Source organism: Lethenteron reissneri, chromosome 14 (genome assembly GCF_015708825.2).
Source record: "Lethenteron reissneri isolate LAM-NWPU_2019-01 chromosome 14, ASM1570882v1, whole genome shotgun sequence".
In the NCBI taxonomy this organism is placed as follows: Eukaryota; Metazoa; Chordata; class Hyperoartia; order Petromyzontiformes; family Petromyzontidae; genus Lethenteron; species Lethenteron reissneri.
Window position 1 is genome coordinate 1,097,538 of NC_083792.1, and position 27,940 is coordinate 1,125,477.

The 27,940-nt window shown below is 44.9% G+C and overlaps 1 protein-coding gene across 1 annotated transcript; it reads left to right on the forward strand.

Annotated features, from left to right (window-relative positions):
- Nucleotides 1–27,587, forward strand: LOC133342219 (serine/threonine-protein phosphatase PP1-beta catalytic subunit-like). Its single transcript, XM_061551223.1, has 8 exons — nucleotides 1–130; nucleotides 5,110–5,241; nucleotides 8,138–8,368; nucleotides 8,847–8,951; nucleotides 11,149–11,220; nucleotides 13,106–13,257; nucleotides 18,448–18,582; nucleotides 22,555–27,587. The coding sequence occupies exons 1-8, from the start codon at nucleotides 31–33 to the stop codon at nucleotides 22,660–22,662; spliced, it is 1,035 nt and encodes a 344-aa protein (XP_061407207.1). The 5' UTR covers nucleotides 1–30; the 3' UTR covers nucleotides 22,663–27,587.
- The last annotated feature ends 353 nt before the right edge of the window (nucleotides 27,588–27,940 follow it).

Genomic DNA, 27,940 nt, shown 5'->3' on the forward strand with positions numbered 1-27,940 from the left:
TCCCTTCACCCCTCCCATGCCGGGGCGCGGATGACGTCACTGCTGTTTACGTCACGAGGCGACGGCGGTGGCGGCGAAATGGCGGACGGGGATCTGAACGTGGAAAGCATCATAGCGCGCCTGCTGGAAGGTGAGCAGCGCTGGTGGCTCTCCCCTCGTCGTCGCCGTCGCTCCCTCGCTCTCCCTGCTGCTACTGCTCCCCGTGTCACTCCTCCGCGCGCTCACGGTAGCGAGGTCGCGGCGAGAGAGGACGCGGTGCTCGGCCTCGGCTGTCCGCGAAGCGACGGGACGCGTCACCCACCCCCCCGTCAACTCTCCCATAGTCCCGTCAACTCTCCCCGTCAACTCTGCCTGTGCTCCCTATAATAGTTGCCGTGTCAACTCGTCCCGTGAGGTCACCGCGTGAGCTCTCCCCACAAGCTCCTGGCCACACGAGAGCGCTGTAAACGGCACACAGACAGCTGCTGCTGCCAACCCACGGCGCTTCACTCTGTGCAGTGACATTCACTCCTCACGGCCATGCGGCGTACAGCCGTTTCAATGCGGGGAAAACAAAGTTACATTTGTTTGCGTTTCTCTCTTGTGATGTGACTTTGTAGGATGAACCTTTCAGTTTTTAAGCGCACGGGGTGACCAATGAGGTCTGAATTGGTCTGTAATAAGATAGGTACTGATAAGGGGTTGGACAGATTACAGATATGCATGTTATAAATCCCCCCTGGTGAGTGTGCTATCTTATAACCAGCCTCTACATCAACCTAGCCGCTATAAACTCACCCCTCATAGCCTGGCCATTAAGCCAGCCCGATAGAACCGTCGTCCCATGTAAAATACTCTTAGGTTTTTAATTGGTCGATAATTCCGTGTTTGCGATTCGTCTGTTATAGCAGGCAGCATGCACTGCTCTTGTGCAACTTGTTTGGTCACATGCTTACTAAGTTCAGCTTTTTCAAAGGCACATCATCAACCTGATTCGATTGCATCTGTGTTGATGCCTGTCCACATTCATTAACTGCCTGCATTATCCACACTGATGCGTTTTGTTTGCCAAACTTTTTGTGTAAGCATTTGATTTTGCCCAATTAAGGTCATAGTCCTACTTACGTATGGTTATAAAACTAAACTATTTTTTTATTTAGTCACGCAAGGCCCACTGAGCCACATAGCTATTTTTTCAGAAGAGACCTGGCCACAAATGATACCTCAACGAAGTGGCTTATCATCATGTGGACACTTATAACAGCCAAGTACTCTCAACGCGTGATGTTGTTTCTAAATGTGGAGGGAAAACCGGAGGTCCCAGAGGAAAATCCACGCGACCACAGAGAGAGAGACGCAAATTCTAAAGATACGACAGGCGTTAGGGTCGGGATAGAACCCACGGCCTCCTGCATACCAGGCGAGGGAGTTAACATCTCCTAGCCACTGTCAGCCAAATGCTGCCGATGAAACATTGACCGGGCACCGCAGCGTGATAAGGAACGTTGCTGACAGCTCGATAAGGCGGAAGCGTCTCGTGTGGTCGCTGGCTGAACGCAGTATACCTTGGGAGATCACACTGCGGGTCTCAGCAACGCTCTTGCCGTCTTTCGACGGAGTTATTCACAGATGTGATTCGACTCAAGAATTGGTTCTCACGTGTTTTTTTACCAGCTCGCACGTGGTACTTGTATAAAAAAAATATTTCTCGCTCACGCACAATTTTTGTTTGTCCAATTAGCCTAAGTGTAACTGCATATTTTCACAAATTAACATAATCATCTCATGTGATGCTTGTACTGTTGAAATTTCAGAATTGAGGTTGAATGATCAGGCTGCACAAACGTGCATCGTTACGCTTTTAATTTAAACTGAACGTTTATCTGCACAATGGTGTGTGCAAGCCATCGTTACAATGTATTGTGGCGAGTCCGGACAATTAATGACCTTCATTTATACATGGCCAGCGCACTGTGTGATAAACCCGTTTACCTGAGTTAAATGCCTGGTTATGACCAACACCTCTGGTGAAGTATGGCCAAACAAATTCCCTTGAATGAAATGGCCTTTTTCCTATGCTAGGGTGACATGTCTCCATTGTTACTGTTTTTTTTTTAAATAGGCTCGAGTCCATTAATACAAAAATCGTGGGAGGCCTTGATTTATGTAGGGCGCCACGGTCGCGTGATGTTAACTCCCTCGCCAGGTATACAGGAGGTCGTGGGTTCGATCTCGACCCTGACGCCTGTATATTCGGAGTTTCGCGTGTTCTCCCCGTGGTCGAGTGGCTTTTTATTCGGGTCCTCCGGTTTTCCCTCCGCATTTAGACTCAACGTCACGCGTTTAGAGTATTTGGCTGCTATACATTTCCACGTGATAAGCCACTCCGTTGCGCTATCCTTTGTGGCCAGGTCGCTTCTGAAAAAGAGCTGTATAGCTCAGTAGGCCTTAACCAGGTAAAATAAAAATAGTTTAATAGTTTATGTACAAGGAGGAAACTTGTGCCAATATTCCGTGAAAATGGTATCACGGGTGAATTTGGGCAATGCGTGCAATCTAATTAGAGCATTTAGTTGAAAGTGACATGGAGCAAAGGTAGTGTGCCATACACGATTAACCCATTGTTAAAACCTCGTTAATCAATCGCAACTAGGACAAAAAAACGCAACGCATTTGCTCCAGCTAGAACCGGCAGCCCAGTGAAAGTGGGGGATACCTCAGCTTTCGACTTGAAAACTAATACCACTCAGACACCAGCTTTAAAGTGTATATAGGTTATCTCTTTGGAAAATGAATAAGATATAATAACACTGTTTCAACATATGTACAATGTTGCACTGTATAATCTTAATTTACCATCATACACTGCATTCAGAACACAGGTAAAATGTGTTGCAATGAGCGCATTATGCATGTATCTAAAACGGATACTTTGCATTTTTGTGTACGATTTCAGGCAACATTTTTTTAAAAGTGTATAATCTATAATGTAATTAGTTAAATTATAAGAGCACATAAGGTTTCGTTAATTTCACTGAAAACCAGTGCATATCAGCTCTATAGTAACTTTAAGTTTTTGCTATTTTTATTTAAAAATGTGTTTTTTAAAGAACGTTTCGACCTCAAATAATTGCTTTGCAAAACCAAAAGTGCCCTGCGCACACCAAAGAGATTGTTAGCAAATACCAAAGAGGGCTTCAGTGGAGTGTCGGCTGAAACGCTCCTCCGTCGTCGTCTGGCTAAAAATGGAAATGCGCCTTGCCCTTAAACTAAAGGCCATAAATAGATAAAATATTTCCATGACCAAAGCTCAGGAGTAATAGGAAGGCTGGACACTTGGTGTAGCAAAATAGTGCTTCGTAACTCAAATGCGTCATGGGCTACAGGAGACGAACTGTTGTGGTGGCGTTTGTGATGCCGAAGTGAGAGCTTTACTTTGCGGTTTTATCTATTGAAATCGTCGATTAATGTGTTTACATAGGGACCGATTTAAATTTTAAAACATCCAATAGGCTCCTTGTTACTACAATCAGGAAATGTTATTTACCTCCATCGGCAGATACTTCACATGCTTTGATGGAAACTACAATACTCCCAAACCAATCTCTGCCACACTTACTACGCAACTTGTCAACACCCATTCCCAGATCCGAGTAATGTCTGGGTAAGATTCACAACAAAAAATGAAAAATATTTTTTATGTATAACTATAAGAGTAATGTTTTTCTTTGAATTCGGACCGTTCGCAGGCATGCTTAAAATGCATGTGCATGGGTGGGTGTAAGCTCATGTGGGGAGTGGTAGTATAGTGGTTAGCGCGCTGCGCTACGAATCCAACATCCCGAGTTAGATTCCCACTCGCGGCCCACACCCATGACGATTATCTGACACGGTCCTGGGCCTCTACTAGGTCGACTCGGCCTCAAATGAGTACCTGGTGCGGTGTGTAAACATAAGCATTGGGGAGACAAAGGCGGCCCGGTTTGGTGCTGGCCACACCACCCCTCGTGTGCCATGCCGACCTTCATAGGTGCTAACAGCACTTACCCCGGCAGTCTGGTAAAGGCTATATGGGGACCTTTGTCTTGTAAGCTTATGTGCCTGATGTGTGAACCAATTCCTGTGTTTCCAAGGAGGCATTTCTTTATACAGTGATCCCTCGTTTATCGCGGTTAATGGGGACCGGAACCCCTCGCGATAGGTGAAAATCCGCCAAGTAGGATTGGCCCCCTAGGAATTTCCGTATATGTGTGTGTGGGTACCAGAATGTTTAAAATATATATATTTATACTTTATATATATATTTTACTTAAATCTAATTATAAAACCTTAATATTATACATTCTCTCTCCCTCATACGATACGTATTATGGTGTTCTACACTCACCAATGACAGTAGTAACTTGAGACTTGACTCCAGTAATGACGACGGCGATAACAATGACGACGATGACAGACCTGTGCAGTTCGATGAATGTGATGATGAATGATGATGATGGTGTTACTGCACAGGTATAATGAGGCCTTTAAATCAGTTCGAAAAATCCGCGATGCACTGAGGCCGCGAAACTTGAACCGCGAAGTGGCGAGGGATTACTGTACAGTCAAATCCCCCCAACATAAGTGTGCCTCACTTAATGGAATAGCTTTCTAGTTTGCATTTTATTCCACAAAATCAGGTAAATGGAATTATGGGTTTGGAGCAGTTTGTAAACTTAACAAGGCAGGTGAGAAGCCTCCGCTCACCATTCTTCTGTTATAATGCCATCCTTGTGGTTTCGCGAGTTTGGCCTGTGACATCAATCCGTGTCATTACAGCTGCACACAGTCAATGCGGGTGAAGTCACTGTTGTGTGAAAAGGCCAGCCCAGTCCACCATCAATAACCCTGCCCATGGAATGATAAATGAATGCTGATGAACCAGTGTGAATTGATGAATCAGCGCCATGGTACATTCTTAAATCCTATCTTGTCGGTCCAATTCGTTACCGACATCTGCACAATCCCCCATTCATGTCGGTGCACATTCCTCAATCTCTAGTTACCATTGAAGAAGGCAATTAATGGTCCCTTATCTTTGGTTCGTTTGCTAAGGAACTGAGCGAGTGACTTGACGGCGTGTGCCCACAGTGCGGGGATGCCGGCCGGGGAAGACGGTGCACATGACAGAGGCGGAGGTGAGGGGCCTGTGCATCAAGTCTCGCGAGATCTTCCTCAGCCAGCCCATCCTGCTGGAGCTGGAGGCCCCGCTGAAGATATGCGGTGAGCGTCCTCACCGTCGTGCTGCATCTCGGCCGTGTACGCGTGCGTTGCATAATGTGTGGCAGTTGGCAATCCTGCTTTAGTGGGGAATAAATTATTGAAACTATAAACTTTTTTTTATTTTATCAGGTCAGGCCCACTGAGCTAGCTCTTCTTCAGAAGCGACCTGGCCACAAATGATAGCTCAACGAAGTGGCTTATCATGTGGAAACTTATAGCAGCCAAATACTCTTAAGCGCATTATTCTAAATATGGAGGGAAAGACCGGAGGACCCGGAGTAAAATCCACGTGACCACGGGGAGAGAGACACGCAAACTCCAAATGTACAGGCGTCATGATCGTGATCGAACCCACGACCTCCTGTGTACCAGACGAGGCAGATAACATCTCGCCAGTGGATCATCCCTGCTAGTCCACTGCTTATGGATCCCCTTTTTTCCTGGAGTCTTCCTGCTCACCCTTCTACCTGTGCAATCCCCCCTCATCTTCATTTCTTCCCCATCGTGTGAGACCACTTTTAGTTATTTATGTAGGCCTTTGAATATCCCAAATGAAGTGTAAATCCTCATTAAAGCCCCTACTGTTTAGTAGTGTTAATTATTGTGAAAAAAGTATTTAACACTGGTCGAAAAAGTAAAGTTGAATTATTGCTGCATCAGTAAATTTGTACGTAAATAACATATATACTTAGTAAGTGCCTTATCATGAAAATTTACATATCCATACCGTTAAAAAAAAGTTGTTTGACTTGCGCGAGCGTGGATGATAGCAGATGGACTAAACCAGTGAGGAATGGCAGCCAAGAGAGAGCTTGCCTGAGAGGACAACCAGAGCAGTAACGAGTGCGGGAGCGAGCTTGGATCACCACGGCATCGCTAAGACCACGGATGGCTAATGGAAAATTATTATGACGACGCTGACGTGGGGAGGGAATTCATCCAGCGGTGATCGCTCGTGGCTGTTGGCGAAGTTGCCCGTTGCAAGGAACATGAATGCGCAACTCTTGAGTGGCACATTTCTACACACTAATGTATTTTCTGTGCATTGCTCGTTCCCCCTAAAGTGTGTGGAGTAGGACACTCACAGGGGTGCTTTGACGTGGTGCAACTGGCCAACAGTGCAACCTTTCATGCGGCCGTGTAAAAAAGTCAGCTGAGTTTCCGGAAAAACATAGCAAAGTGGGGGTGGGCATCTGGATTCAATTTGCTGTCTCAATTAAAACACATTCTCCTTGTAACCGCAGGCCAAACTTGTTGGGATATAAGTTAAATAAAAATGGCTAAATTTAGCACCTAACGCGTTTACCCTCGATGGCCCTCGCTGGCTTGTGATGCGGTGACTCGTGGATTTCAATGGCCAGAGTTTTAAACATTTTCTTTGACATTCAAACAGACCAAAATAAAAAATATAACAACCAACATCAATGATTTATGTCCAGATTGCAATTATTATATTTTGCCAGACAGTTTTGCAATTGGGTGCACATTTACACAGAAAAATTAGCTGTCAGGTTTGTTGTTACATTGTGATAGAATTGCCACGAACGCAACCTTATGAAGTGACTTGGCAAGTCGATAGATACTTGTCCCACTTTGCAACTGGACACCATCCGCGCCATTTTTTACAGTGAGAGGGAGGGAAAAGTCTTGGCCGTCTCACTCTGTGCAGGAGAGTCGTGCGTGTGTATGTATCGAAGCACATGGCCTTCATTTGGGAGCGGTGGTGCAATGGTTAGCGCGCTCATGGCCAACACCAGTGACGATTATCTGAACCGGTCCTGGGTCTCCTCCCCTGGGATCGACTTGGCCTCAAATGAGTACCTGGTGCGGTGTGTAAACATCGCCGCAAGGGAGACAAAGGCGGTCGGGCATAGTGCTGGCCACCCACCCCCTCGTGTGCTGTGCCGGCCTCCATTGGTGCTCGCTAACAGCACTTGCCCCAACAGTCTGTTGAAGGCCATAATGGGGGGGGATCTATCTTTGATATAAATTCAGCAGCAGGGTATTGCCTAGGAATGGGTAGCCATTACGAGGTCATCAGCAGCAGCATAACTTGAGTAACCAGTTTTTAGCCATTCCTTGACTGCAAGTGGGCATTGATCAGTCTACCTGTGTAAGTTCAGATCTTTGGTAGAAGTTTTTCTCAGATATGAAAGTTGGAACATTTAACACACATCAAAAATACTTTTATGAAATGTAATGGTAACTAAACGTTGTTGTAACTTTAAAACGGTTAACGAACCAAAGGAAGATTCTGCAAGTGAAGTTTCCTTTCGCATCTCGCGGTAGAAATTTGCAACGTTTGTCAGCATCTCAAAGATGACAAAGCAAGATAAGCAGGAACACAAAACAGCATAGACAACATGCAAAATATATGGTTAAAAAGCACCCTCAACCACAGAAGCATCAATGAAACTGGTATAGAACAATGGTTACTTTTGGAAATGGGCCTGGGTGCCTTTGGAAGGAACCTTGTTGGCTCACATATCGGCTCTGTGGTCACTTAATGGGGGAGGTGGGGTCTGTCGAGTAAAGTTCAGCATGGCTTCGTGAGCACTGTACGCGTGTGTTTTTCTTTATCTCATTGCGTCCCTTCCACCTTTCTGATATCTTAAAAATGTGTGTCCGCATTCTTTGTTTGTTTTTATTTTCTCTCTGTTTCACTGAAGTTATGTTTGTAATGTATTGGCTTGTAACCACACTTCTTTTCTGTTGTATGTTACAGTTTTTTAAAGACTTAATTATGTGGTTCAGGCTTTGGCTGGCTACATAATTAAGTATTCTGTGGTCATCCTGAATAGGTACTCAATACACATTACTCCCCCTGAAAGTGTATCATTCTAAACTGGGATGGGATGAATGAGATTGTTCTTGTTTTGCGCGCATGGTTGCACAGGCGACATCCATGGGCAGTACACGGACCTGCTCCGTCTGTTCGAGTACGGTGGTTTTCCACCTGAAAGCAACTATCTCTTCCTGGGCGACTACGTGGACCGTGGCAAGCAGTCGCTTGAAACCATCTGCCTGCTGCTCGCCTACAAGATCAAGTACCCCGAGAACTTCTTCCTTCTGCGGGGCAACCACGAATGTGCCAGCATCAACCGCATCTATGGCTTCTACGACGAGTGTGAGCCATCGCCCAAGCAGCCACGCGTCCCCTGTTGTGTTTATTTTCTCCTTTGTAATTGCCCTCGTCACAAATATGTCCTCGTGACTGGATTAATTAATAATAATGACAGTGTTATTTGCATATATGTGGCACTTGAATGAGTCGTACTCGAATTGTAAATATTGTGTGTTTTACTCGCCAACACAATCGGTGTGCTGAACTAGTAACTAATTGGCACGTTTTTTATTTACTTTACAAACCTTACTTGTTTGCTGTGTCAGGTGGTGGTGGTTTTAACGACAAATTTATATTTACGCGATCTAACCGAAAAAAAAACCCTCTTATTATGCACTTAAATGCCTAGGCGAATCAAAGTGCCTTTTTATATATAACATCTCAGACATTTGAACGGCTGTCCCAGTGGCAGCTGTCGCAATCAAATGTGAACGTTAATTGTGCAAGCGACACGAAGGTTGACGAGCCCTTTTACTTGCAGGTAAGAGGCGCTTCAATATCAAGCTCTGGAAGACGTTCACAGATTGCTTCAACTGCCTGCCCATTGCTGCCATTGTGGACGAGAAGATTTTCTGCTGCCATGGGGGTGAGATGAGTTGGGGTTTTTGTTTCATAACGAGTAGTCTGAATCTTTTTAAACATGTGCTTTAAAAAAAATATACGGTAGATCATCGATAATTATCCAGCGGCTTCGGGGGGGGGGGGGGGGGGGGGGCGCTGGATTTTAAAAAATGCTGGATAGTCACTAATCATTTAAAATAGCTTATTTTTGCACATTCTTGCACGACATGTTTTTAGGTTATGTGTTTTTTTTAAAGTGTTTTAAATGTGTTTACCAAGTGAAATTGGCATAAATAATCATACAAATGGACAAAGATAAATATCCTACTTTAAAAGGTTACAGTATTTACTGTACCGTACTTACCACTCCAATCTCCAAGTTTCTGCATCATGGGGTGATTTATATACGTGCAGTGTTTTTATTCTTTGTTGTATCTAGTTTATAATGTACTGTATAAAATATTTAACACTGAATTCAAGCAATAGCTACTTCTTTGTCACACACACGGTGCCAATTGCCGGACTGGTTCCAACATTTGGAGGGGTTTTGCTTAATCGGCCCGGGTCTGCCGGATAATGTTGGAAGTCGGATAATTGTGCGCCGGATAATCGATGATCAACTGTACTTCACCTATTGTCAAATGCAGTTGCGACTAAATTTCGATTTAAAGCTTTCGTGACTGCAGGGATTCATCTTCTTGGTTCTTTCGGTAAAGTCACGTAGAAGGGAAGTATTTTGATTTAATTTTGTCACCATGAATGTAAGTAGCGATCCTAAACCTGTGTATTTTTCAGGTGGTTCATGTAGCTGCAGGTACTTTCATGTGTGCATCAGCCATAGATCATGTCCTGTTGAAGAAAGAGTAACAGACAGAGATTTTCAGGTTTGGTTACATTTGATTAAGTACAATGTGGCACTTTGGTTCTAGCCTACTTCTCAAGGCTCACCTTTATTGCCGCCACTTATATTTTTGTCAGCCAAGTAACACCCTTATATAGTGTGGGTGGAGTCTAGTGAGAGAGAAATGGATACCAAAACTGAGGCGATTTAAGAGGGTTGGTTTGTCTTTCATTTGTACCCCAGCTCCCCCTGCCTGCTTTCACACCATAGCATATATCTGGACAACACGGTGCGCTGACAGTATACCACAGGACAACCACTATGTCCCGACACTCACACTTGAGAATACGCGTTCCTGAACACACACACACCCTTAAGGCACGTTTAGCTTTAAATGGCGTTTATCACCCAATTTGGGCTACATTCATAAGAAACTTCGAAGTGATGCTCGACGTCACTTGCCGTGGGCCACCGTCGTCCCGCCACCGTCGTCCGAGGAGGAAGAGAGCCGGCGCCTGCTGGCTCCTCTCCACAAAAGGGGAGCATCAGAGTCTGCCTCCCTGCGTTCCTCTGCGCGTCCCTGCTCCCCACCGGGTGTCCAAGCTTGACGCTTGTATGTTTTCTGGGACTGCTCCTGTTCTCTACTGGCTGGAGCTCGAGAGCATAATTGGCTGGGGTCTTCCTCCATTCACCCTCCGCTATACCCTGGTGAGGGTGGGAGGTCCCTATGTATAGGAAGCTGGCCACACGAATTGTGATTGAAGCCTTGTTTGCTGCAGGTGTCTCTAATTTTCAATCACCCACTTTCCCTAATACAGGTGGACCCCACCCTCCATTGTATTTTGCCTTGCCACTTGGTGCCATGTGACACAATAGTCCCTCAGTTAAAGTTTCTAATCCATGACACGAAAACTACTGTTCACTGATTTAAATGTTAATATAATATAGGAATTGAATTTCTGCGAAAACAGAATGTAAACAAAGGCAGTCGAGGTCTCAACGTTAATAAACCGGCATCGCTGATTGGCTGAGGTCATGGCTCAGGCTCCCCTTATGAGCACTCGGATTGGCCAAAATTGGCGCCCAGCATGCATAAAATGAACGTACCATGAATCAACAATGTTAACGTTAGTCAAAACCATGGGGGGTCCTACGGGAGGCGAAATGTCAACCGAATAACCGTTAACGGATGTCACTGTTAACCGAGGGACTGCTATATCTTTACCACAATATTTGTAATCTGAAACTTCTCAGTGAGTTTGCTTCCTAAAGAAGATATAACCCAATATGTAAAACGCTTTTGGCATTGGAATCCAATTGTTTGTTGTATTTGAGTTACGTAAATGAATGGGTTTCAGTTCAAAGACATTTGTCTCTGCAGGTCTCTCACCCGACCTGCAGTCCATGGAGCAGATCCGGAGGATAATGAGACCCACGGACGTCCCCGACACAGGTAAGCTTCTCACCCGGGTCACCTAATACCCACCCACGTCTCAGTGCCGCGTTCGAGGCGAGCCAGTGTGGTGGCCCTCATGGTTCGGGTGGTTTTCCGACCAGACTACCGCGACGAGATCCAACCAAAATCCGTGAAATGCTGGCCTCGCAAAACAATCGCGCTCGGAGCCACCACGCAGGGCCAGGGGGAGAGGGTTACTTCGCGTGCAACGCTGAGGACACCGCATCACCGCGCCACCTAGACGTGACACGGACTTCCATCGTTGTTGTCCTTCCCCCCCGCACCTCCGATTAGCACGGTTGGCTCCGTAAGGTTGCGAAAGAAGTTCAATATGCATGCATTGTATGTGACATCACGTCACATTACAACAACGGTCTTCATATTACTGTTGATTTATTTTTGCTGGATTTGGTCCTAACCCTTTGATAAATTTGCCCATTTGTCAAGAAGCTAATAGTAGCACAGCATTACAATGAACCCTTATTTACATATTCGATCATCTTCTTGGTTCTTTCGGTAAAGTCACGTAGAAGGGAAGTAATAAAATAATAAAAATAAAACATAATAAAACAATTCTCACGACGTTTCGGCCACAACGCAAGCAGCCGTCCTCAGGTGAAAACCAGGTCCGTCGAGGCGACAGAGTCTGAATGAAACAGCACACGAGCTTGGAGCATATATATAAGCTGGGCGCATTGACAAAGGAATTTGCATATCAAAAGGAATTTAGCATATTTATGGGAAATGCAGGAATGTGATTAGTACTGCATATGCATGTGCATTATGCAGGATTAACAGCATCAAAGGGAGCTGCAGTTACTGCTGCTGCAGCAGTTGCTGCTGCTGCTGCAGTTTCTGCTGCTGCTGCAGTTGCTGCTGCTGCTGCAGTTGCTGCTGCTGCTGCACTTGCTGCTGCTGCTGCACTTGCTGCTGCTGCTGCAGTTGCTGCCTTATCCATTTTAATATAACACTATGTATTATTCTACCCACCCTAATGTGTATCATACTGCTATATGTTTACTGTACAATTACGACACCATACATTACTCTGTCGTAATTGTACAGTAAACATATAGCAGTATGATACACATTAGGGTGGGTAGAATAATACATAGTGTTATATTAAAATGGATAAGGCAGCAACTGCAGCAGCAGCAGCAAGTGCAGCAGCAGCAGCAACTGCAGCAGCAGCAGCAACTGCAGCAGCAGCAGAAACTGCAGCAGCAGCAGCAACTGCTGCAGCAGCAGTAACTGCAGCTCCCTTTGATGCTGTTAATCCTGCATAATGCACATGCATATGCAGTACTAATCACATTCCTGCATTTCCCATAAATATGCTAAATTCCTTTTGATATGCAAATTCCTTTGTCAATGCGCCCAGCTTATATATATGCTCCAAGCTCGTGTGCTGTTTCATTCAGACTCTGTCGCCTCGACGGACCTGGTTTTCACCTGAGGACGGCTGCTTGCGTTGTGGCCGAAACGTCGTGAGAATTGTTTTATTATGTTTTATTTTTATTATTTTATTACTTCCCTTCTACGTGACTTTACCGAAAGAACCAAGAAGATGAATCCCTGCAGTCACGAAAGCTTTAAATCGAAATATTCGATCATCTTAACAATAATTATTATAACCTCCCCCACCGCCCCCATCGCAGATGGGACAGAGCTATTGCATTAGCACTTTCAGTGTCAGTTTGGAAAGTGTTCAAAAACACAGTAGTAAGCAGGAATGATTTGGTTGAAAAACTAAAAAAATCAGAAGCATGCAGCAGGGAAATGTTCTTCTGACATCACACCTTGGTGGATATTTACTCCCGTCTTGATGCCTCCAGCTGTAAGAGAACGTGGTGTGCACGCCTGTGTGTGTGTACGTTGCAAGGGCTGCTATGCGACCTGCTGTGGTCGGACCCGGACAAGGACGTGCAGGGCTGGGGAGAGAACGACCGTGGAGTTTCCTTCACCTTCGGCGCCGACGTCGTCAGCAAGTTCCTCAACCGCCACGACCTGGACCTCATCTGCCGTGCGCACCAGGTGAAGGAGTCCCCACGGCCGGCTGCCTGTTTATCTGCCCGCCCGCCCGACCTCCACACCACACACTCACACCGGTCCACCCCCCTTCAATGCTCCTCCTCCTTTTCGCCCCCTTCACTGCTGTGCCACACGTGGCCTCTACGTATGTATGTTATAACTTCGAACCGTATGTAGCCAACCGTGCTAATCGGAGGTGCCAGGGAAGGACAACAAACTAAACACAAAAAACTAGTTAGATGATTTAAAAGTGCATATCTCCCAGTGGTTTCCCAATATTGGAAGGAAGTGTCCCAGATGGGCGCAGAAGCGCATCTGAAAGCGTTCGATGTCATGACCATCTTTGTTCGATGGCTAGCCTTCTAGATGGGGATGAGCCACCGAGCTGCCTTTCACAAAGTATAGCGTTGAAACCCACCATTGAGTCTCAAGGGTATTTCTTGGAAGACCATGATTTTTATTTGTTTAGCCCAGTTCGTTATTTCTGGCTAAAGTAAGGTTTCGTACGTAATTAACTTTAACAGGCATCTCTTAATCATAGGCCCTTTTTTTTATAAATATGTAATGCGAGCGTAAATGGGAAGGCCGGATGTGACGATCCGAGAGGGAGGAGTCAGGGTCACGTGGGAGAGAGGTTATAGGAGGGAGCCCGGAAGAGATCAGGGCCAGTCGATGGAGTGAAGAGGCGGGACCACGTTGGGTGGCCGCCGCGCAATCAACCACGTGGCTGATGGGGGCTTGGCACACCGTCGGCCAGGGTGTGAGGCGCGGGGTGGCTAGCGGAGCGTGCGGGGTGCACGGGCTAGCAGAGTGGCTAGCGGAGTGTGCGGGACACACGGGGCTAGCGGAGTGGCTAGCGGAGCGTGCGGAGTGCACGGGGCTAGCGGAGGGGCTAGCAGGGCGTGCGTGGCACGTGAGAGGAGACGCTGGTCCGAGGAGGAGGCCAGTGGTGTGCGGAGGAGAAGAATCTAAATAAAGGACCAACGGAGAGCGACATTGTGTGTGAAGAAGTCCTTTATTACAAATATAATCATGGTGCAATGTGTAACATGCACAGTATTTCACAGACATAATTGATCATAATGTAATAAAGGACTCTCTCTCAGATGTCGATCTCCGTTGTCCTTTATTGGGTTCGTAGAATCTCGTTACCACGGCATCCTCGCTCAGGCCCGCGTCCCTCCCGACAATCTCTCCACAGCCACTCGGCTGCTCCGATATGCAGTCTCCCTGCTGCTCCGATATGCAGTCTCCCTGCTTCTCCATTAGGCAGTCTCCCTGCTGCTCCACCTTGCAGCCATACCGCTGCTCCGCTCTCTAGCTTCACTGCTGCCCCGTACACAGTTAGCCTCCCACAGCCGCTAGCTCTCTGCGTCTGACACCGATGGCTGACGGTGTCTACGTCTTCCATCGCGTGGCGACTGCGCCACTCTCTCCGTCCTGCCCAGCGTGGCCTCCTCCTGTTTCACTCCGTCTCAACTCCCCTTTCCCCTTCCGGTTCTCCCCTTAAATCCTCTCTCCCACGTGACCCAGACTCCGCCCCCCCTCAATCCTTGCTCGCATTACAATAACTCTTGAGACACAGAGCCAAGCTCCGTGTCACTTGAATGCCAGGCAATAGAGGTGGAGATTTTAGTTTGTTGTCCTTCCCCCCACCTCCGATGAGCACGGTTGGCCATGTACGGTGTAAAAGAAGTTCAACATGCAGTTGATCATCCGGCGGTCCCTGCCGATCCGTCAACACCGGAAAAACCACTCCAAAGGCTGTAACCAGTTCAGCTATCGGCACTGTGTGCATGACAATAAAAGTAGCTACGCTTGATTTCAGTGTTAAATATTATATACAGTACATTATACACTACATACAACTTAAAACAATGAAAACTCTGCACGTGTACTCATCACCCCATGCAGAGTCTTTGAGATTGGAGTTCTAAGTATGGTACAGTAAATACAGTAACTTTTTAAAGTAGCATATTTATTTTTGCCTATGTGTATGTTTATTTACGGAAATTTCCTATAGTAAACAAATTAAAAACACAAAAAAAATGCAAGAACACCTGCAAACATAACGTCACCCAACAATATGCACAAATAAGCTATTTTAAATCGTGATGTAATGATAATTATCTGGCGTTTTTGACAATCCCCCCCCCCGAAGCCGGAACATAATCGATAATATAATCTACTGTACATACATACATTAAAAGTCTGTGTAGATTGTATGCTGCCAATGTGCAGCAGGATGGCATTCTGGATGGCAGGTGGGCCGCCACTGAATAACGACGCCTGGCAATGTGACGGTTCTCGTCCTCGGTGGAGAGAGGAGGTTGTGAGTTGCGCCGCTGCAGAGGGTCCTGCCGTGAGCTGTTGTGCAGGGTGGCCAGTTGCGAAGGGAGGTACGGTGGTGGATGATGACCAAAAGTAGAGGCCAGGTGGCACAGGCAGCAGGACATCTTATAGCTGACCCTGCTTCTGGTGATGGTGGGGAAGCCAGTGGGGCGGAGTGGAGGGAGGTGAAGGATGACAGGTGCAGAGGACAACGCGGGGGCGAGATTGTTTTACATCCATTGGAGTTGCTTGAGGTTGCTCGATGGAGATTGAATAAGGACGGAGTTGTAATGTATAGATTTGTGGATGTTGAACTTCTTTCGCACTGTACGTAGCCAAACGTGCTAAATCGGAGGGACGGGATAGTCGAGGTGAGACCCGACTATTCTGCAGGCGAGGGTATCGGCAATTTTAGAGGTGATGAGTGGACGTATACATGACAGAGGGCCCTGAAGTGGTAGATGGAAGATGTGATGATTCGGTTGGTTTAGTTGTCAAAAGGATGAGGTGGAGCCAAGAATGGCGCTAAGGAAGTTGATGTGGTGGGAGAAATGGATAGCGGGAGACCGTGATTAATGTGCCAGTAGGCGTCGACACAGTGAGGCGCTGTTTGGCACCGATCACGGTTTGGATTTGCAAGCATTCAAGGAGAGATTGTGTACCCAGAACCACTTCTGCTCTTGACTCCAGAAGCGTTGGTAGAATGGACATGTGAACGGAAGAGAGTGATCTGCGTAGGTATGGTATTTGATGCCAAGGTTCTTGATAAGGTGACCAACAAGAGATGTTTAGGCCGTCAACTGCAGGGGGCTGAGGATGTTTGGGTTATGTTGTTTTATTTGCGGTTATAATGTGGTTGTGGTTCTGGTTGTAATTGTTTTTGTGGTTATATTCTGGCTTTGGTTGTGGTTGTAAATTAGTTCTCCAGGCATTGCTAATATTCATACACATGGTGTTGATGATATTCAAATTAATATGGTTGATGTTAATATGAAAAACAATCTCATTGTTAATTGATGTTGATATTTGGCTATTGCTGTTGATGTGTCAAATTGTTGTTGGTGATGATATTTTGTATTATTGGTGTTAATAATGTTAACATTGTTACATCATATTGTTTTTGATGTTCAGGGAAAGTAAGCCAGCAAGTGTCCATTAGAAAGTAATAACACGAAATCCCTATAGCTTGCAATTCACTTACGTTATATCCTACGCAAATTCTTTGCCAGTGTTAGATGGTCATAATTGTTGGGAGTTCTGTGGCACACTTTTTGAACAGAGAACCGGGGCTGATGCCCGGAGGAGACAACTTCATGTGAAGTGCGTGGATTATGGTGGAGACATCCTTCAGTAGCACAGGCGAGGAGGACAGGAACGTAGTCTATGGAGTCGAGGGATGGGGGCTGTATGTATGTATGTACATATGTTGAACATCGTTTGCACCGTACATAACCAACCGTGTTAATCGGAGAGGGCCGGCTAGGAGAGGAGTATGGGCGAAGTTTGAGAGATGCAAATTTGGTGATGGTGGAAAGTTTTTTGATGAAAGTGCTTTTGCTGAAGGAGGTTGCGAGCTTCACTGACGTTTGTGGGTCATTTTGACTGGAGGGCCAGCCTGATGCTTGGGATGGAGGAGGTTTTTTTTATGGCTTTTCCAATGGTCACGAGGGCTTTCTTCCTGTGGAGGTGCGCGATGCAAATAATCGGCGCGTTTGCTCTCTTGCAGGATGCTCTGTATTGGGTCCAGTTGGTGGTGAGCCTACTGTGCGATTACAGTCAGTCCATTCCCCAATGCCTCCTGATTTGCTTGGCACGGATGGCATCAGTGGAGAGCCGGTTGGAATTGTGTGATGATGCGCGCGTGTGGCTCGAAGTTTGAGAGGTGCCAATTTTGTCCAATGCTATTCTGAGATCACCTTCGAGCTTATGGGCACAAACATCCAGGTTGGGAGAAGGGGGAAAACATGAAGAGGCAGTTGGTGAATAGATGCTGAAGAATTTGGGAAATTCGATGCCTCCTAAGGTTGTTGTGTGAGTTGTCAGTAGTTTTGATAATGGGAGGCCTGGCCAAGTGTAGAGAAGTGATTAGAATAGCCGACAAGGATATACTCGATCGGAGATTCGCACCGGCTGAAGTCCGGATCAATAAAGAAAGATACTCAGATTGGGCCAGCGGTTGGAAAATTTACAAGTTGTGGTAAGAGCCAAAGTTTCCTCATGACGACCGTCGATGGTGGTTGAAGCCGGGCTTGCACGGTTTAAATATCCTGCAAGCACCAAGCGGTAGGTCACATCAGGGGAGAAGAATAAAGTAAGTTTGGAAAGGAAGCTCATTGAAGAAGCTGATGATGCTGCCGTCAGGAGGGTGGTAGATGAGGATTGAGGGATAGTTGATAGTTTGCGTGATAATTCTGGTACTGGGAAACACTGACTGGACCTCGTGAGTGGAGGGCACATTGCAGTATGCATGTACGTACGTTTTTTTTCGATGCCTCGCCTTCTAGGTGGGAACGAACCATTGAGCTGCCTTTCACAAAGTATAGCGTTGGAACACACCATTGAGTCTCAAGGTTATTTCTTGGAAGGTCATGATTTTTATTTGTTTAGCCCAATTGGTTATTCGTGGCTCACGTAAGGATTCGTATGATTCACTTTAACATAATCGATGAAAGGCCTCTTTTATCAATATAACCAAAATGCTATTTGTAACATGCTCAGTATACAGAATTGTTTTGGTGAAGTCCCTATGGATGACAGCCGGTCTGCCGCCACGGTGGTCACTCGTGACTGGCGGTGTGCGTTACCCCCTCACCCTCTCACACTCTCCCTCACCAATCCCCTCGCCCCCCCAATGGCCTGCAGGTTGTCGAAGATGGCTACGAGTTCTTTGCCAAGCGCCAGCTGGTCACGCTCTTCTCCGCCCCCAACTACTGCGGAGAGTTTGACAACGCGGGGGCCATGATGAGCGTTGACGAGACGCTCATGTGCTCCTTCCAGGTGCGCCTCGCTGCGTTGCTGTGGCGTATTCCCGTTCGCATGAATGTTTAAGGATGCAGTTGGTGCACCAAGTCCTCATTTTAAATGCAGTTGATTGTTGATTATCTGGCTGCTTCCAACATTATCTGGTGGTCCCGGGGCCGATCAGGTGAAATTGGCAAAACCGCTCCAAAGGCTGCAACCCAATCCGGCGATCGGCATGGTGCACGTGACAAACAAAGTAGCTACGCTTGATTTTGGTGTAAAATATAAAGAGTACATTATACACTACATACAACTTAAACAAAAATACTGCACGGGTATACATCAACCCATGATGCAGAGTCTCCGAGATTGGAGTGGTAAGTACGGTACAGTAAATACAGTCTATAGTAAACATTTAAAAGACAAAAAAGTAACACCTACAAACATAATGTCACACAGCAATGTGCACAAATAATTTTAAATAATAATTATTATAATGAGTAATTATCTGGCATTTTTTAAAATCCGGCACCCTCTCCCACCCCGAAACCACCGGATAATCGATGATCTACTGTATGTACAAATATATTTGGCTTATTCCTGTAGTTGAGAGGAGTGCAAGTGACATTATAAACTTCCAGCCACGACAGCCCATGCTGCGGAACCCTTGCTGCATACTGCGTAAGAGCCCTTACGATCCTCCAATGTGAACAAAACTCTACTATAAAGTCGTGCCGCTGTTAGGGACTAACCCAGTTGACAATTGGGCAAAATATATCAAAGGGGTTGGCTAAAACTAGGTCAAAAAAAATTCTGCATTATTTAAATAGGCCTCATGACCCAGTACAATGACGGTGCATGGCATACACCCAAAGTGCGTCATGTAATTTCGCGATGCGAGGTCATGCATCAGCCTCCCGATGACATCGCAGTGTGGTGTTATTGGGAGGGAGACACCAGTCACATCGTATCCTATGGGACGTCAGCTCGTACCAATTGGAAACATTCTTCTTCATCATTATCATCATCGTCTGCCATCGGCAGCTTAGTAAAATGATGGGGACCGACCATTGCCTCAGATTGTTATTTTTGCTAGGAACCATGAAATGTCAGGTCTGTCTACAGTTCAATGAAACATTTGTTTTTCCCTAATGTAAGCAATCAAATGTCACAAATATTTAAAAACAGTAGTTTTTACAGGCACCGTCGATTATCTGCGGGTGGGTTATCGATTTGGATATTAACCACGCACCTGAGATTTTGACATGAATTAATAACTCATGGATTTTCCCTTAAGCCCAAATAAATAATCTAAAAACAGTTATACATTGTTACTCTTGGATATGTTTATTACAAGTCACGTGCTTAAACCGAACAAATATGTGCTCCGGTTAATCTGAAATCAACATGATCGCCGCTACAGCACAGTAGTTGCATATTTTTACAACAGTGGCAAGAGTTTGATTGATGCTGATTGGTGGGGCTCTGCTATCATCCACTTAGTGGACTGAGCCTTCTGCGCAGGAGCAGGAAAGTGTTATCATTGAGCAAGTGCATCGATCGGTCGAAAGTTATTTTTTGTCAGAGATCCGTGGCAAATGGATATTTTTCTATTATCCGTGGCCATCCTTCCCATCATTAGCGCGGATAATCGAGAGTGTCCTGTATTTAGGTAGTGGTTAAGAATTGTTTAGATTTGATTTGCAATACTCCTACGTTCTCGAGAGCAGTTCCACAAGTGTAGAGTCACATTTGTATGCTATTCTGTTGTGCGACACAATCTTCCGTACTATATTTAATGTGACTGTTTATATAGCTGGTACTATGTTAATTGTGTTGCATTATGCAAATCATCCAATCTTTGGCAAAAAATTAAGAACCACAAAAAATGCGATTCTTTAATCTGCTCACTTTCCATACTTCAAATATATGTTGCCAAGTTGCCTGATCACCATGATCAATCCATTGGTAGAGGGAAGCCACTGCCTATCCCCCATGGTCCGGTGATGTAACAATTCACCCATGTCCTCGCAGGCGCCTTCCCCTGCCTTGGCCGCCACTTCATTGTTGGGCCACCATTCCTAGGGGTTGTGCAGGCTGCACCCATGAAATACATCAAATATATATTGGCAGTTTTGCATGTGGCTAAGTTATCCAGACATCAAATTTTATGTATGACTTTAATATCGAATACCACGTAAAAAGGCAACGATTTATAATATCTTTGCATGGGTGGCCCGTCTGAAAATTAATTCTACATGCCTACAGCCTCGGCACTTTTGTGGTGGGTTCCACGGAGAGACACACTTTTATCTGGGAGGCAACACGTTTATTACACGGCCCCAACAGGGCTACTACTTAACGTAACAAACACGTAACTAGACCCCAACAGGGTAACTACTCAATTAGACCCCAACAGGGTAACTACATAACCGGGCCAGGCAGTAAGTACTGCCTGACCCACGATGCCGAACGTGACGACCGAAGACCGAAGATGGAAGAGACGTAGCCCGACGGGATGATTCCAAGAGACAGCCCCGCTCAGCTCTCGGGACCCCCTTTTTATCCCCTGAGCGTGGCCTCGCTCCGCCCTCGGCCACGTCCCCTTCGGGATCTGCCCTGAAGGTTCTGGGGCCTTCCACCACCTGTCCTTCTCGTCACCTGTCGGCCCCCCCTCGTTATCCTTTCCTCATCACGTGCCCTCTCGGGTTTCCATAGCCTGTCACATTCTCAGGTACCAGAGGGAGGCTGTGATACACACAGTTCCACTCAACTCTCAGTAGCTGGCGCTAACGGCGTAGTGACTCAATATACGTCACTACACTCTGATAAAAAAAAATATTTCTAGGTGCGAGCCACGCCATTTCTTTGAAGCATTTGTGAAAGTGTTAAGTTGTCTTGAACTATGGGAATTTTTTTTTGCCATTATCAAAAATTACGAAAAATAAGAATAGGTTAACCCTTTCTAGCAATAAAGCTGATGTTTACAATGTTCAAACGCAAATAGATACCTTTTTGCAAGGCATCAAGTCTGCATTAACCATAGATATAACTGCTCGACCCGAGCTATAATTGCTCTGATACTCAATGACGGAGCCAGGATATTCAGGTAGGGGGGGCAACCCCTCCAGCAATGAAAAATGATCGGAGTTGTTAGTAAGTAAGGACTTGTCCCTTGCTTTTTATTCGACGCGTGTGCGGCAATGGCGCAGCCATCGATCGAGGGTCGAATTTGAACCGCGTTGTGTGATCGGCATCGCGCTCGCTGAAGGTGTTTGCCTTCAGGGAAGTCGTGTACTGTAGACGCAACTGCGCACAATTATGTGAGTCACTTATAACTGCTTTGCCGTTACTTATTGCCAATTATGGACTCAGACTATTGTCCTTTCATCTCATAGAGTCTCTGGCACGTAATAATATGCTACACAGTGGTTACTAATAATCCGATGATGTGATCGAAATTAGAGATTTCAATCAGATCATTGGGGGGGCACATGCCACCCCCCCCCCCCCTTCCACTGGCTCCGCCAGTGCTGATACTTGCATTGTCTCTATTGTTCGCCTTTTGGGATTCTCTGGTTGAGCACTGGTGAGACTATGCCATAGAGATGGATGTCTCTGGTTGAGACAAGGCAATGCATATATTATAAGGAGATATTTGTTTGCATATTTTGCCACAAGTATGTGTGGTTAATGCATAATTGATCCATTGAATAACGTATCTATTTGGTGTTTGAATATCTTAATGCCAGAAAGGATAAAACCTATTCTTATTTTTAATCATTTTTGATACTGGTAAAAGGTCCCATATATATAACTGCTCTGATACTTGCCTTTTGGCGTTCTCTGGTCTCACACTAGTGGTGAGACAAGGCAATAAACAAGGCTGTCTCTGGCGTAGGCCAATCAGTTTCAAAGACAATGCGTGTATTATTATCATCGGAGCATGTTTGTTTGTCTTTAACTAAATGGCGTATTGTTCAACAACGTTTGCTTATTTTCGACCAGATCTTGAAGCCGGCTGAAAAGAAGCCAAAGTACCAGTACGGAGGACTAAACTCGGGCCGGCCCGTGACTCCGCCCCGCACTGCGCCCGCACCACCTAAGAAGAGATGAAGCCCATCCGTGTTGTATAACCACCCCCCCCCTGCTCCACACCGCACACCACACGGAGAGGGAGTCACGCAAATGCACTGATGCCATCGGAAGTCAATGGCAAATGCTGTAGCTAGAAGGTAGAAGCTACAGCAGTGCCTCTTGAGAATAATAATCGGGATACTGGAGGGGGTGTACATCTCGTTTTCGAGTCTTTCCACCAATCGGTCACATAGCTGTGACTGGTAAAGCTTACGTGAGTCCTATGTTAAAAAATTTGATACATTTTGGGGCAACAGGGTCAATGGCTTATTTTGATTAGGCATGTTCACCATTCAGTCTTTTGGTAAATAGCACTTTCCCGCCACAACTGCAAACACGTTGATATGTAACGGTGATATGTATAAAATATCCCCTTGCAATTACTTTTATTCTAGATTGGTTTCGAACATAAGATAATGCCACTGGCCTCTGAGCAGCAGTCAAACGGACATTTTTCACGCTCGACGTGCATCATTAACAGCTGGTGCGCCGTCGCGTTAGGAATTACCAACGGGGCTCTGCCGTGCAGATTTTCAAGAAGGCGTCTTGCTGACGGGGTGCGTTTGTCTGCCGCCCTTGGTGTTTGCGAGGGCTGTGGATCTGCCTTGAGTCCTTCGGTGTCTACTCAGTCCACTCAACGTCACTTCAGTACTAACCGGTGCCGTGACCTAGCTCTGTTGTCGATGCATCTAAATTTGCCCACACAATGTTGTTTTTCTTTGTCAATATGCAAATGTAAAAATGCTAAATTTCACTTGCCTCACTAAAGCTCTTGTGCCATTTTATGCATCACAGTAATATCTTAGGCCCCCACCATGCTGAGTTTTCCACAGGCAAAATGTAACGTCAAAATAAACATTTTAATCTGTCACTAAAAATAAGTTTTGTATCGTATGATTTGGTGTTTGTTTAATAACAGTGAATTCTTTAAAATGTTCACGGTAAATGGTAAGCATTTTCGCTCATAACTAAAGGTGTCATGCAATTATAGAGCTTAAACAAATCTAGTCATGTAACAGATAAAATAGACACAATTAAGTGATATTTGAAAGCAGTCCTTTGCTTATATACATTCACACGCTTCTGTAGGCTGTATAATTCGGTGCATCTTTTAGCACTCTTTTTGCAAATCAATATTTCCACATGCAGAGATGGGATGTTACAACGTTTCCTGTCATGTTTTTGCATGACCACGTAACCACGTGAAACAAATCACACAACACACTCTCACCCACAGCAAGGCGCTCCTCTACCCTGCACTGGGGTGGTGTGCGCTCACTCGCGTTACGCAGGGCTCCCTTCTTATGGGGTTGGTGGAAACACTGGCGTTCATTTGCATAAGGGCGCATACCCAGATGAACCAGAGCCCGATTGGTTGGCTCTGTTCGTGGGCAGGGCTTGCGTCATTACATCATGATGCCCAGGCCAGAATGCCGTTGTTACCATCCGCTAGCTGATGATTGGCTGGTGTGTTTAGTACAGAATGCAGCCACATCAGTACCTTAAAACAAATTGGTATATCTACAGAATAACGTTTTTCCCTAAATATACCAGAATTTCCACAAAAGTCATGAGCAAACTGTTCAGAAATTGGGCTCAGTATATAGATGTGATGCAAATAACATTGCACAAGACCATTCAGATATAAATGATAGCCAGTTGGCAGTTGGGCAGTTTTGTGAGTTGTCATCCCCTTGGGTGTGTGAGATGTCTCTAGCTACTCATGTTTCCTTCCACTCAAACATTTTCAATAAAAAATTGGCCAAATTTCTCCAGTCACCAGAACCTCTAATATCCTAAGGCTTGGTAAGGCAACTATGGGTACATGTTTGACAAATAATAATATGTATCATCGCTGTGGGAATGCTTGGCTCTTTTTTGGGACCATATTAAGCAAGGGCTATGGAACGTAAACACGAGCCCACGGTTTTTCACCTGATTCACTGTACTAAATATTGCAATCACGTGACTTCACATTGCAAAATAATCCCTTGGACTCCTCCACAATGAGTTTGTGATGACCACCACCAAGGCTGCATTTTAGGATTCACTCGGAGCTTCCTGCATTTTGTTAAAACCATGAAACATCAAATTGAATTTCTAACAAACATTTATATTTGATGATACAATTTCAATTCTGAAAGAATTTTGGACATGGCAAAGTGTAGGGTAAATCATATAATTAATAAATGTATTAATATAATGTATTAATATATTTAATGAAGTGTAGCATAATATATATAAATAGTTTCAAGTGAATGAAAAGTGCTCTACTAACAAAAAATCGGGACAATCGTAACCGCTTGTAAATTGTGCAGAATATGCCATGTAATTTGTGTGTGTGTGCAGTGGGGGAGCGATCGTGCAATGGTTAGCGCTACACATGCGCTGCAAACTCGGATACCTGAGTTCAATTCCCGCTCACGGCAAACACCAGTGATAGCGATTATCTGAACCGGTCCCGGGCCCTCCCCTCGGTCGACTCAGCCTCAAATGAGTACCTGGGTGCGGTGTGTAAACGTCGCCACTGGGGAGACAAAGGCAGCCGGGCATGGTGCTGGCCACCCACCCCCTCGTGTGCTGTCGGCCTTAATAGGTGCTTGCTAACAGCACATTCCCAAACAGTCTGTTAAGGCTACACGGTGGGAGTGGGGGATCTTTGTCTTTGTGTGTGCAGTGATCACTGTAATGTTTGCCTTAAAGAATAGTTTGTCTTGTTGGAACACTTTCTTGTGTTTAGATTGCTGTACTTGTTGAATCCCAATTTTCTGTTAAATATATTTTCTGAACTCTCAATGGGCTCTTAACTGGTTATACATAATTTTTCGATCAAAATAAATAGCGTAGTTGGACGTAAAATTGAAATTTGAAAGTAATATATTTCATTCGCCCAGATTTACTTTTGAGGTACCACATTACTTTGTTTATTGAAATTTGACGAGTGAAAAAAAATCGATGTTGCAAAAAGTGTTCCTCGTGAGAAGACGACTTGTCGTGAAAAATGTAAAGTTTAGGATTTTATTTCAAACGGTACTTTCGTGTGTCTGCAGTGTTGAATCGGCACAGAACGATTCACCACCCAGCTCCTCCGGTGTCAAATTGAAATGTGACTTTTGTCCAGCAATCCGACGAGTGACGTCTTCATTCCGTTATGTTCGTACGGTCCCATTCCCTCCATTGGCCAGCGGCGGCTTTGCTGTGTTGGACAACGTCGGTTCAGAGCCTTTAATATTAAAGTACCTTGTAATTGGCATATAATTAGATGATTTGTGTAAATTGTAAATATTCTGCTCTTACAACGGTGCGATTCGATGCATGTATCCTGAGCATAATGATCTTTTCAACTATAAATCAACATCGTTGCATGCCTGATGTATGTGCAGTATAAGCCCTGAATGTTAACTGGCCCACTTTCCTTACACACCTATACCGAATGTGGAGTTTTTTGTTGTAGAAATAGAATTTGCTTATGAATCGTTGTCTTGGTTTTTCTATTTAAAGTACATTACCACTAAGTAGAAACCCATTACACCATTAGTGTGTTTATATCAAGTCTGATGGTGAAATGCTTCTATTTGATTTCCTTCAATGTTTTTTTTTTACATCGAGCAAATCACTCGCAGTTCCATATGATCGATCCCCTGGAAGGCTCGCGAAAGCAAGATCTCGATGCAGGGATGCGAGTCTTTGATGATGCCAAAGAGCGACACTGGTTTGAAAAAGGAAACTGTTGTGGATATAAACACATTGCTTCTTTGGAACACTAATTCGGTACGGGAATCTTGACCAACTTAGAGAAGACTGGCGTGATCTGACAACCCTTCAGTTACTTGGTTTAAGGCCTTGGACGTACTACTCAATAATCTCGCATTAGGTGAGTTGCAATCTGCTCCCCATGCCTTGACGAATACACGCATTGTATATATTTTGGCATAATTTTTTGTTTATTTGGACTTGTATATTTGGCTATATAGGTGTGAAAAATATCCAGCAAAAGAACAGTAATTTGTATAGCAAACTATAAAATTCTGAGGTTTACTGGCGTGCTCGTATCCATTCTGACGCGTGCTTATGTGGGATGCATTAGTACAGTTGTCAACTATTTAACATACTGAAGATGAAATACTTTCATGCTTGGAAATGCAGTTCAAAGCTTGCAACAAATATAATGCGTATTCCTAAGGTATGCGATACTTTTTATTAATGAGGCGCTTGCTTCCTCGACTAGTTCCATAATGTTGAATATTACATCTTTTGACTTACGCACATTGTTAAAGTTAATGCCGATTTTTTTCTTCATCCCATGCAAACTTTGTCGCACTGAAACAAACGTCAGCATAACCATACAAGCATCTGTTGGCCGAGCATGCTCTGCTGTGTAATATAATGTAGTGCAGAGCCATGCGATTAAAAGGTGGCTTAGACGTGACCTGTCATACATGTGGAGCCTGTTAAATCTCGTTCTTTGATGATCATCGTTTCATTCTTTCCCATTTTGGATATTTCTAATTTTGTAACACCTCATCTCTCTCGTCTTCCATTTAACACAGATACGGTCACAACCACACTACGGTAATGTTATATCCATGTACTGTTTGTATAAAAGTATATATAGCTATGTACACAGCAATCTGTGTGCATCCTACCCCAGATACTTGTGTATGACATTAAACATTTTAATCTGCAAAAAAAAAGCTGTTTTTACAATTACCAAGTTACAGGTTGCACAATTCACAATACTTACACTTAGAGAACATGCTAAATAGCCTTGAGTTTATCTTGATTCTTTTGCATGTGTAGTATGGTTTGAATTCATATTTTGCGTTCCGACATATACATTGTTAAATATACTGTGTATACGTTGTGATTTGTTTTTTCCCAAATAAAAGGACGAGTGAATACAATTTTGGCGTGTCATTAACATTAATTAAATACAAACAATAAATACAAAACTCACTTCACCAATCCTAACTGACTTACATTTTTTTAAGAGGGCCTTACTTTGGTTATTAGAACAGTTTATACGTAAATATATACGTGAAATTATATTTGTTTTACATGTAGTGAGTTGCAGGGAGACGACGACGGAGTTGAGGCACACTCTTTTTATTAACTCGGGGACAGACACAATAGTTGAAGGGGTAACGGCCCCTTCACCCGTACTAGCTGGGAAACCACCCCTAGTACTAAGTCCCCTGTCCTGTTCCCAGTCCTCTAATAGGCTACGGGAGGCTGTCTGATCTGGCCCTGGTAAGCA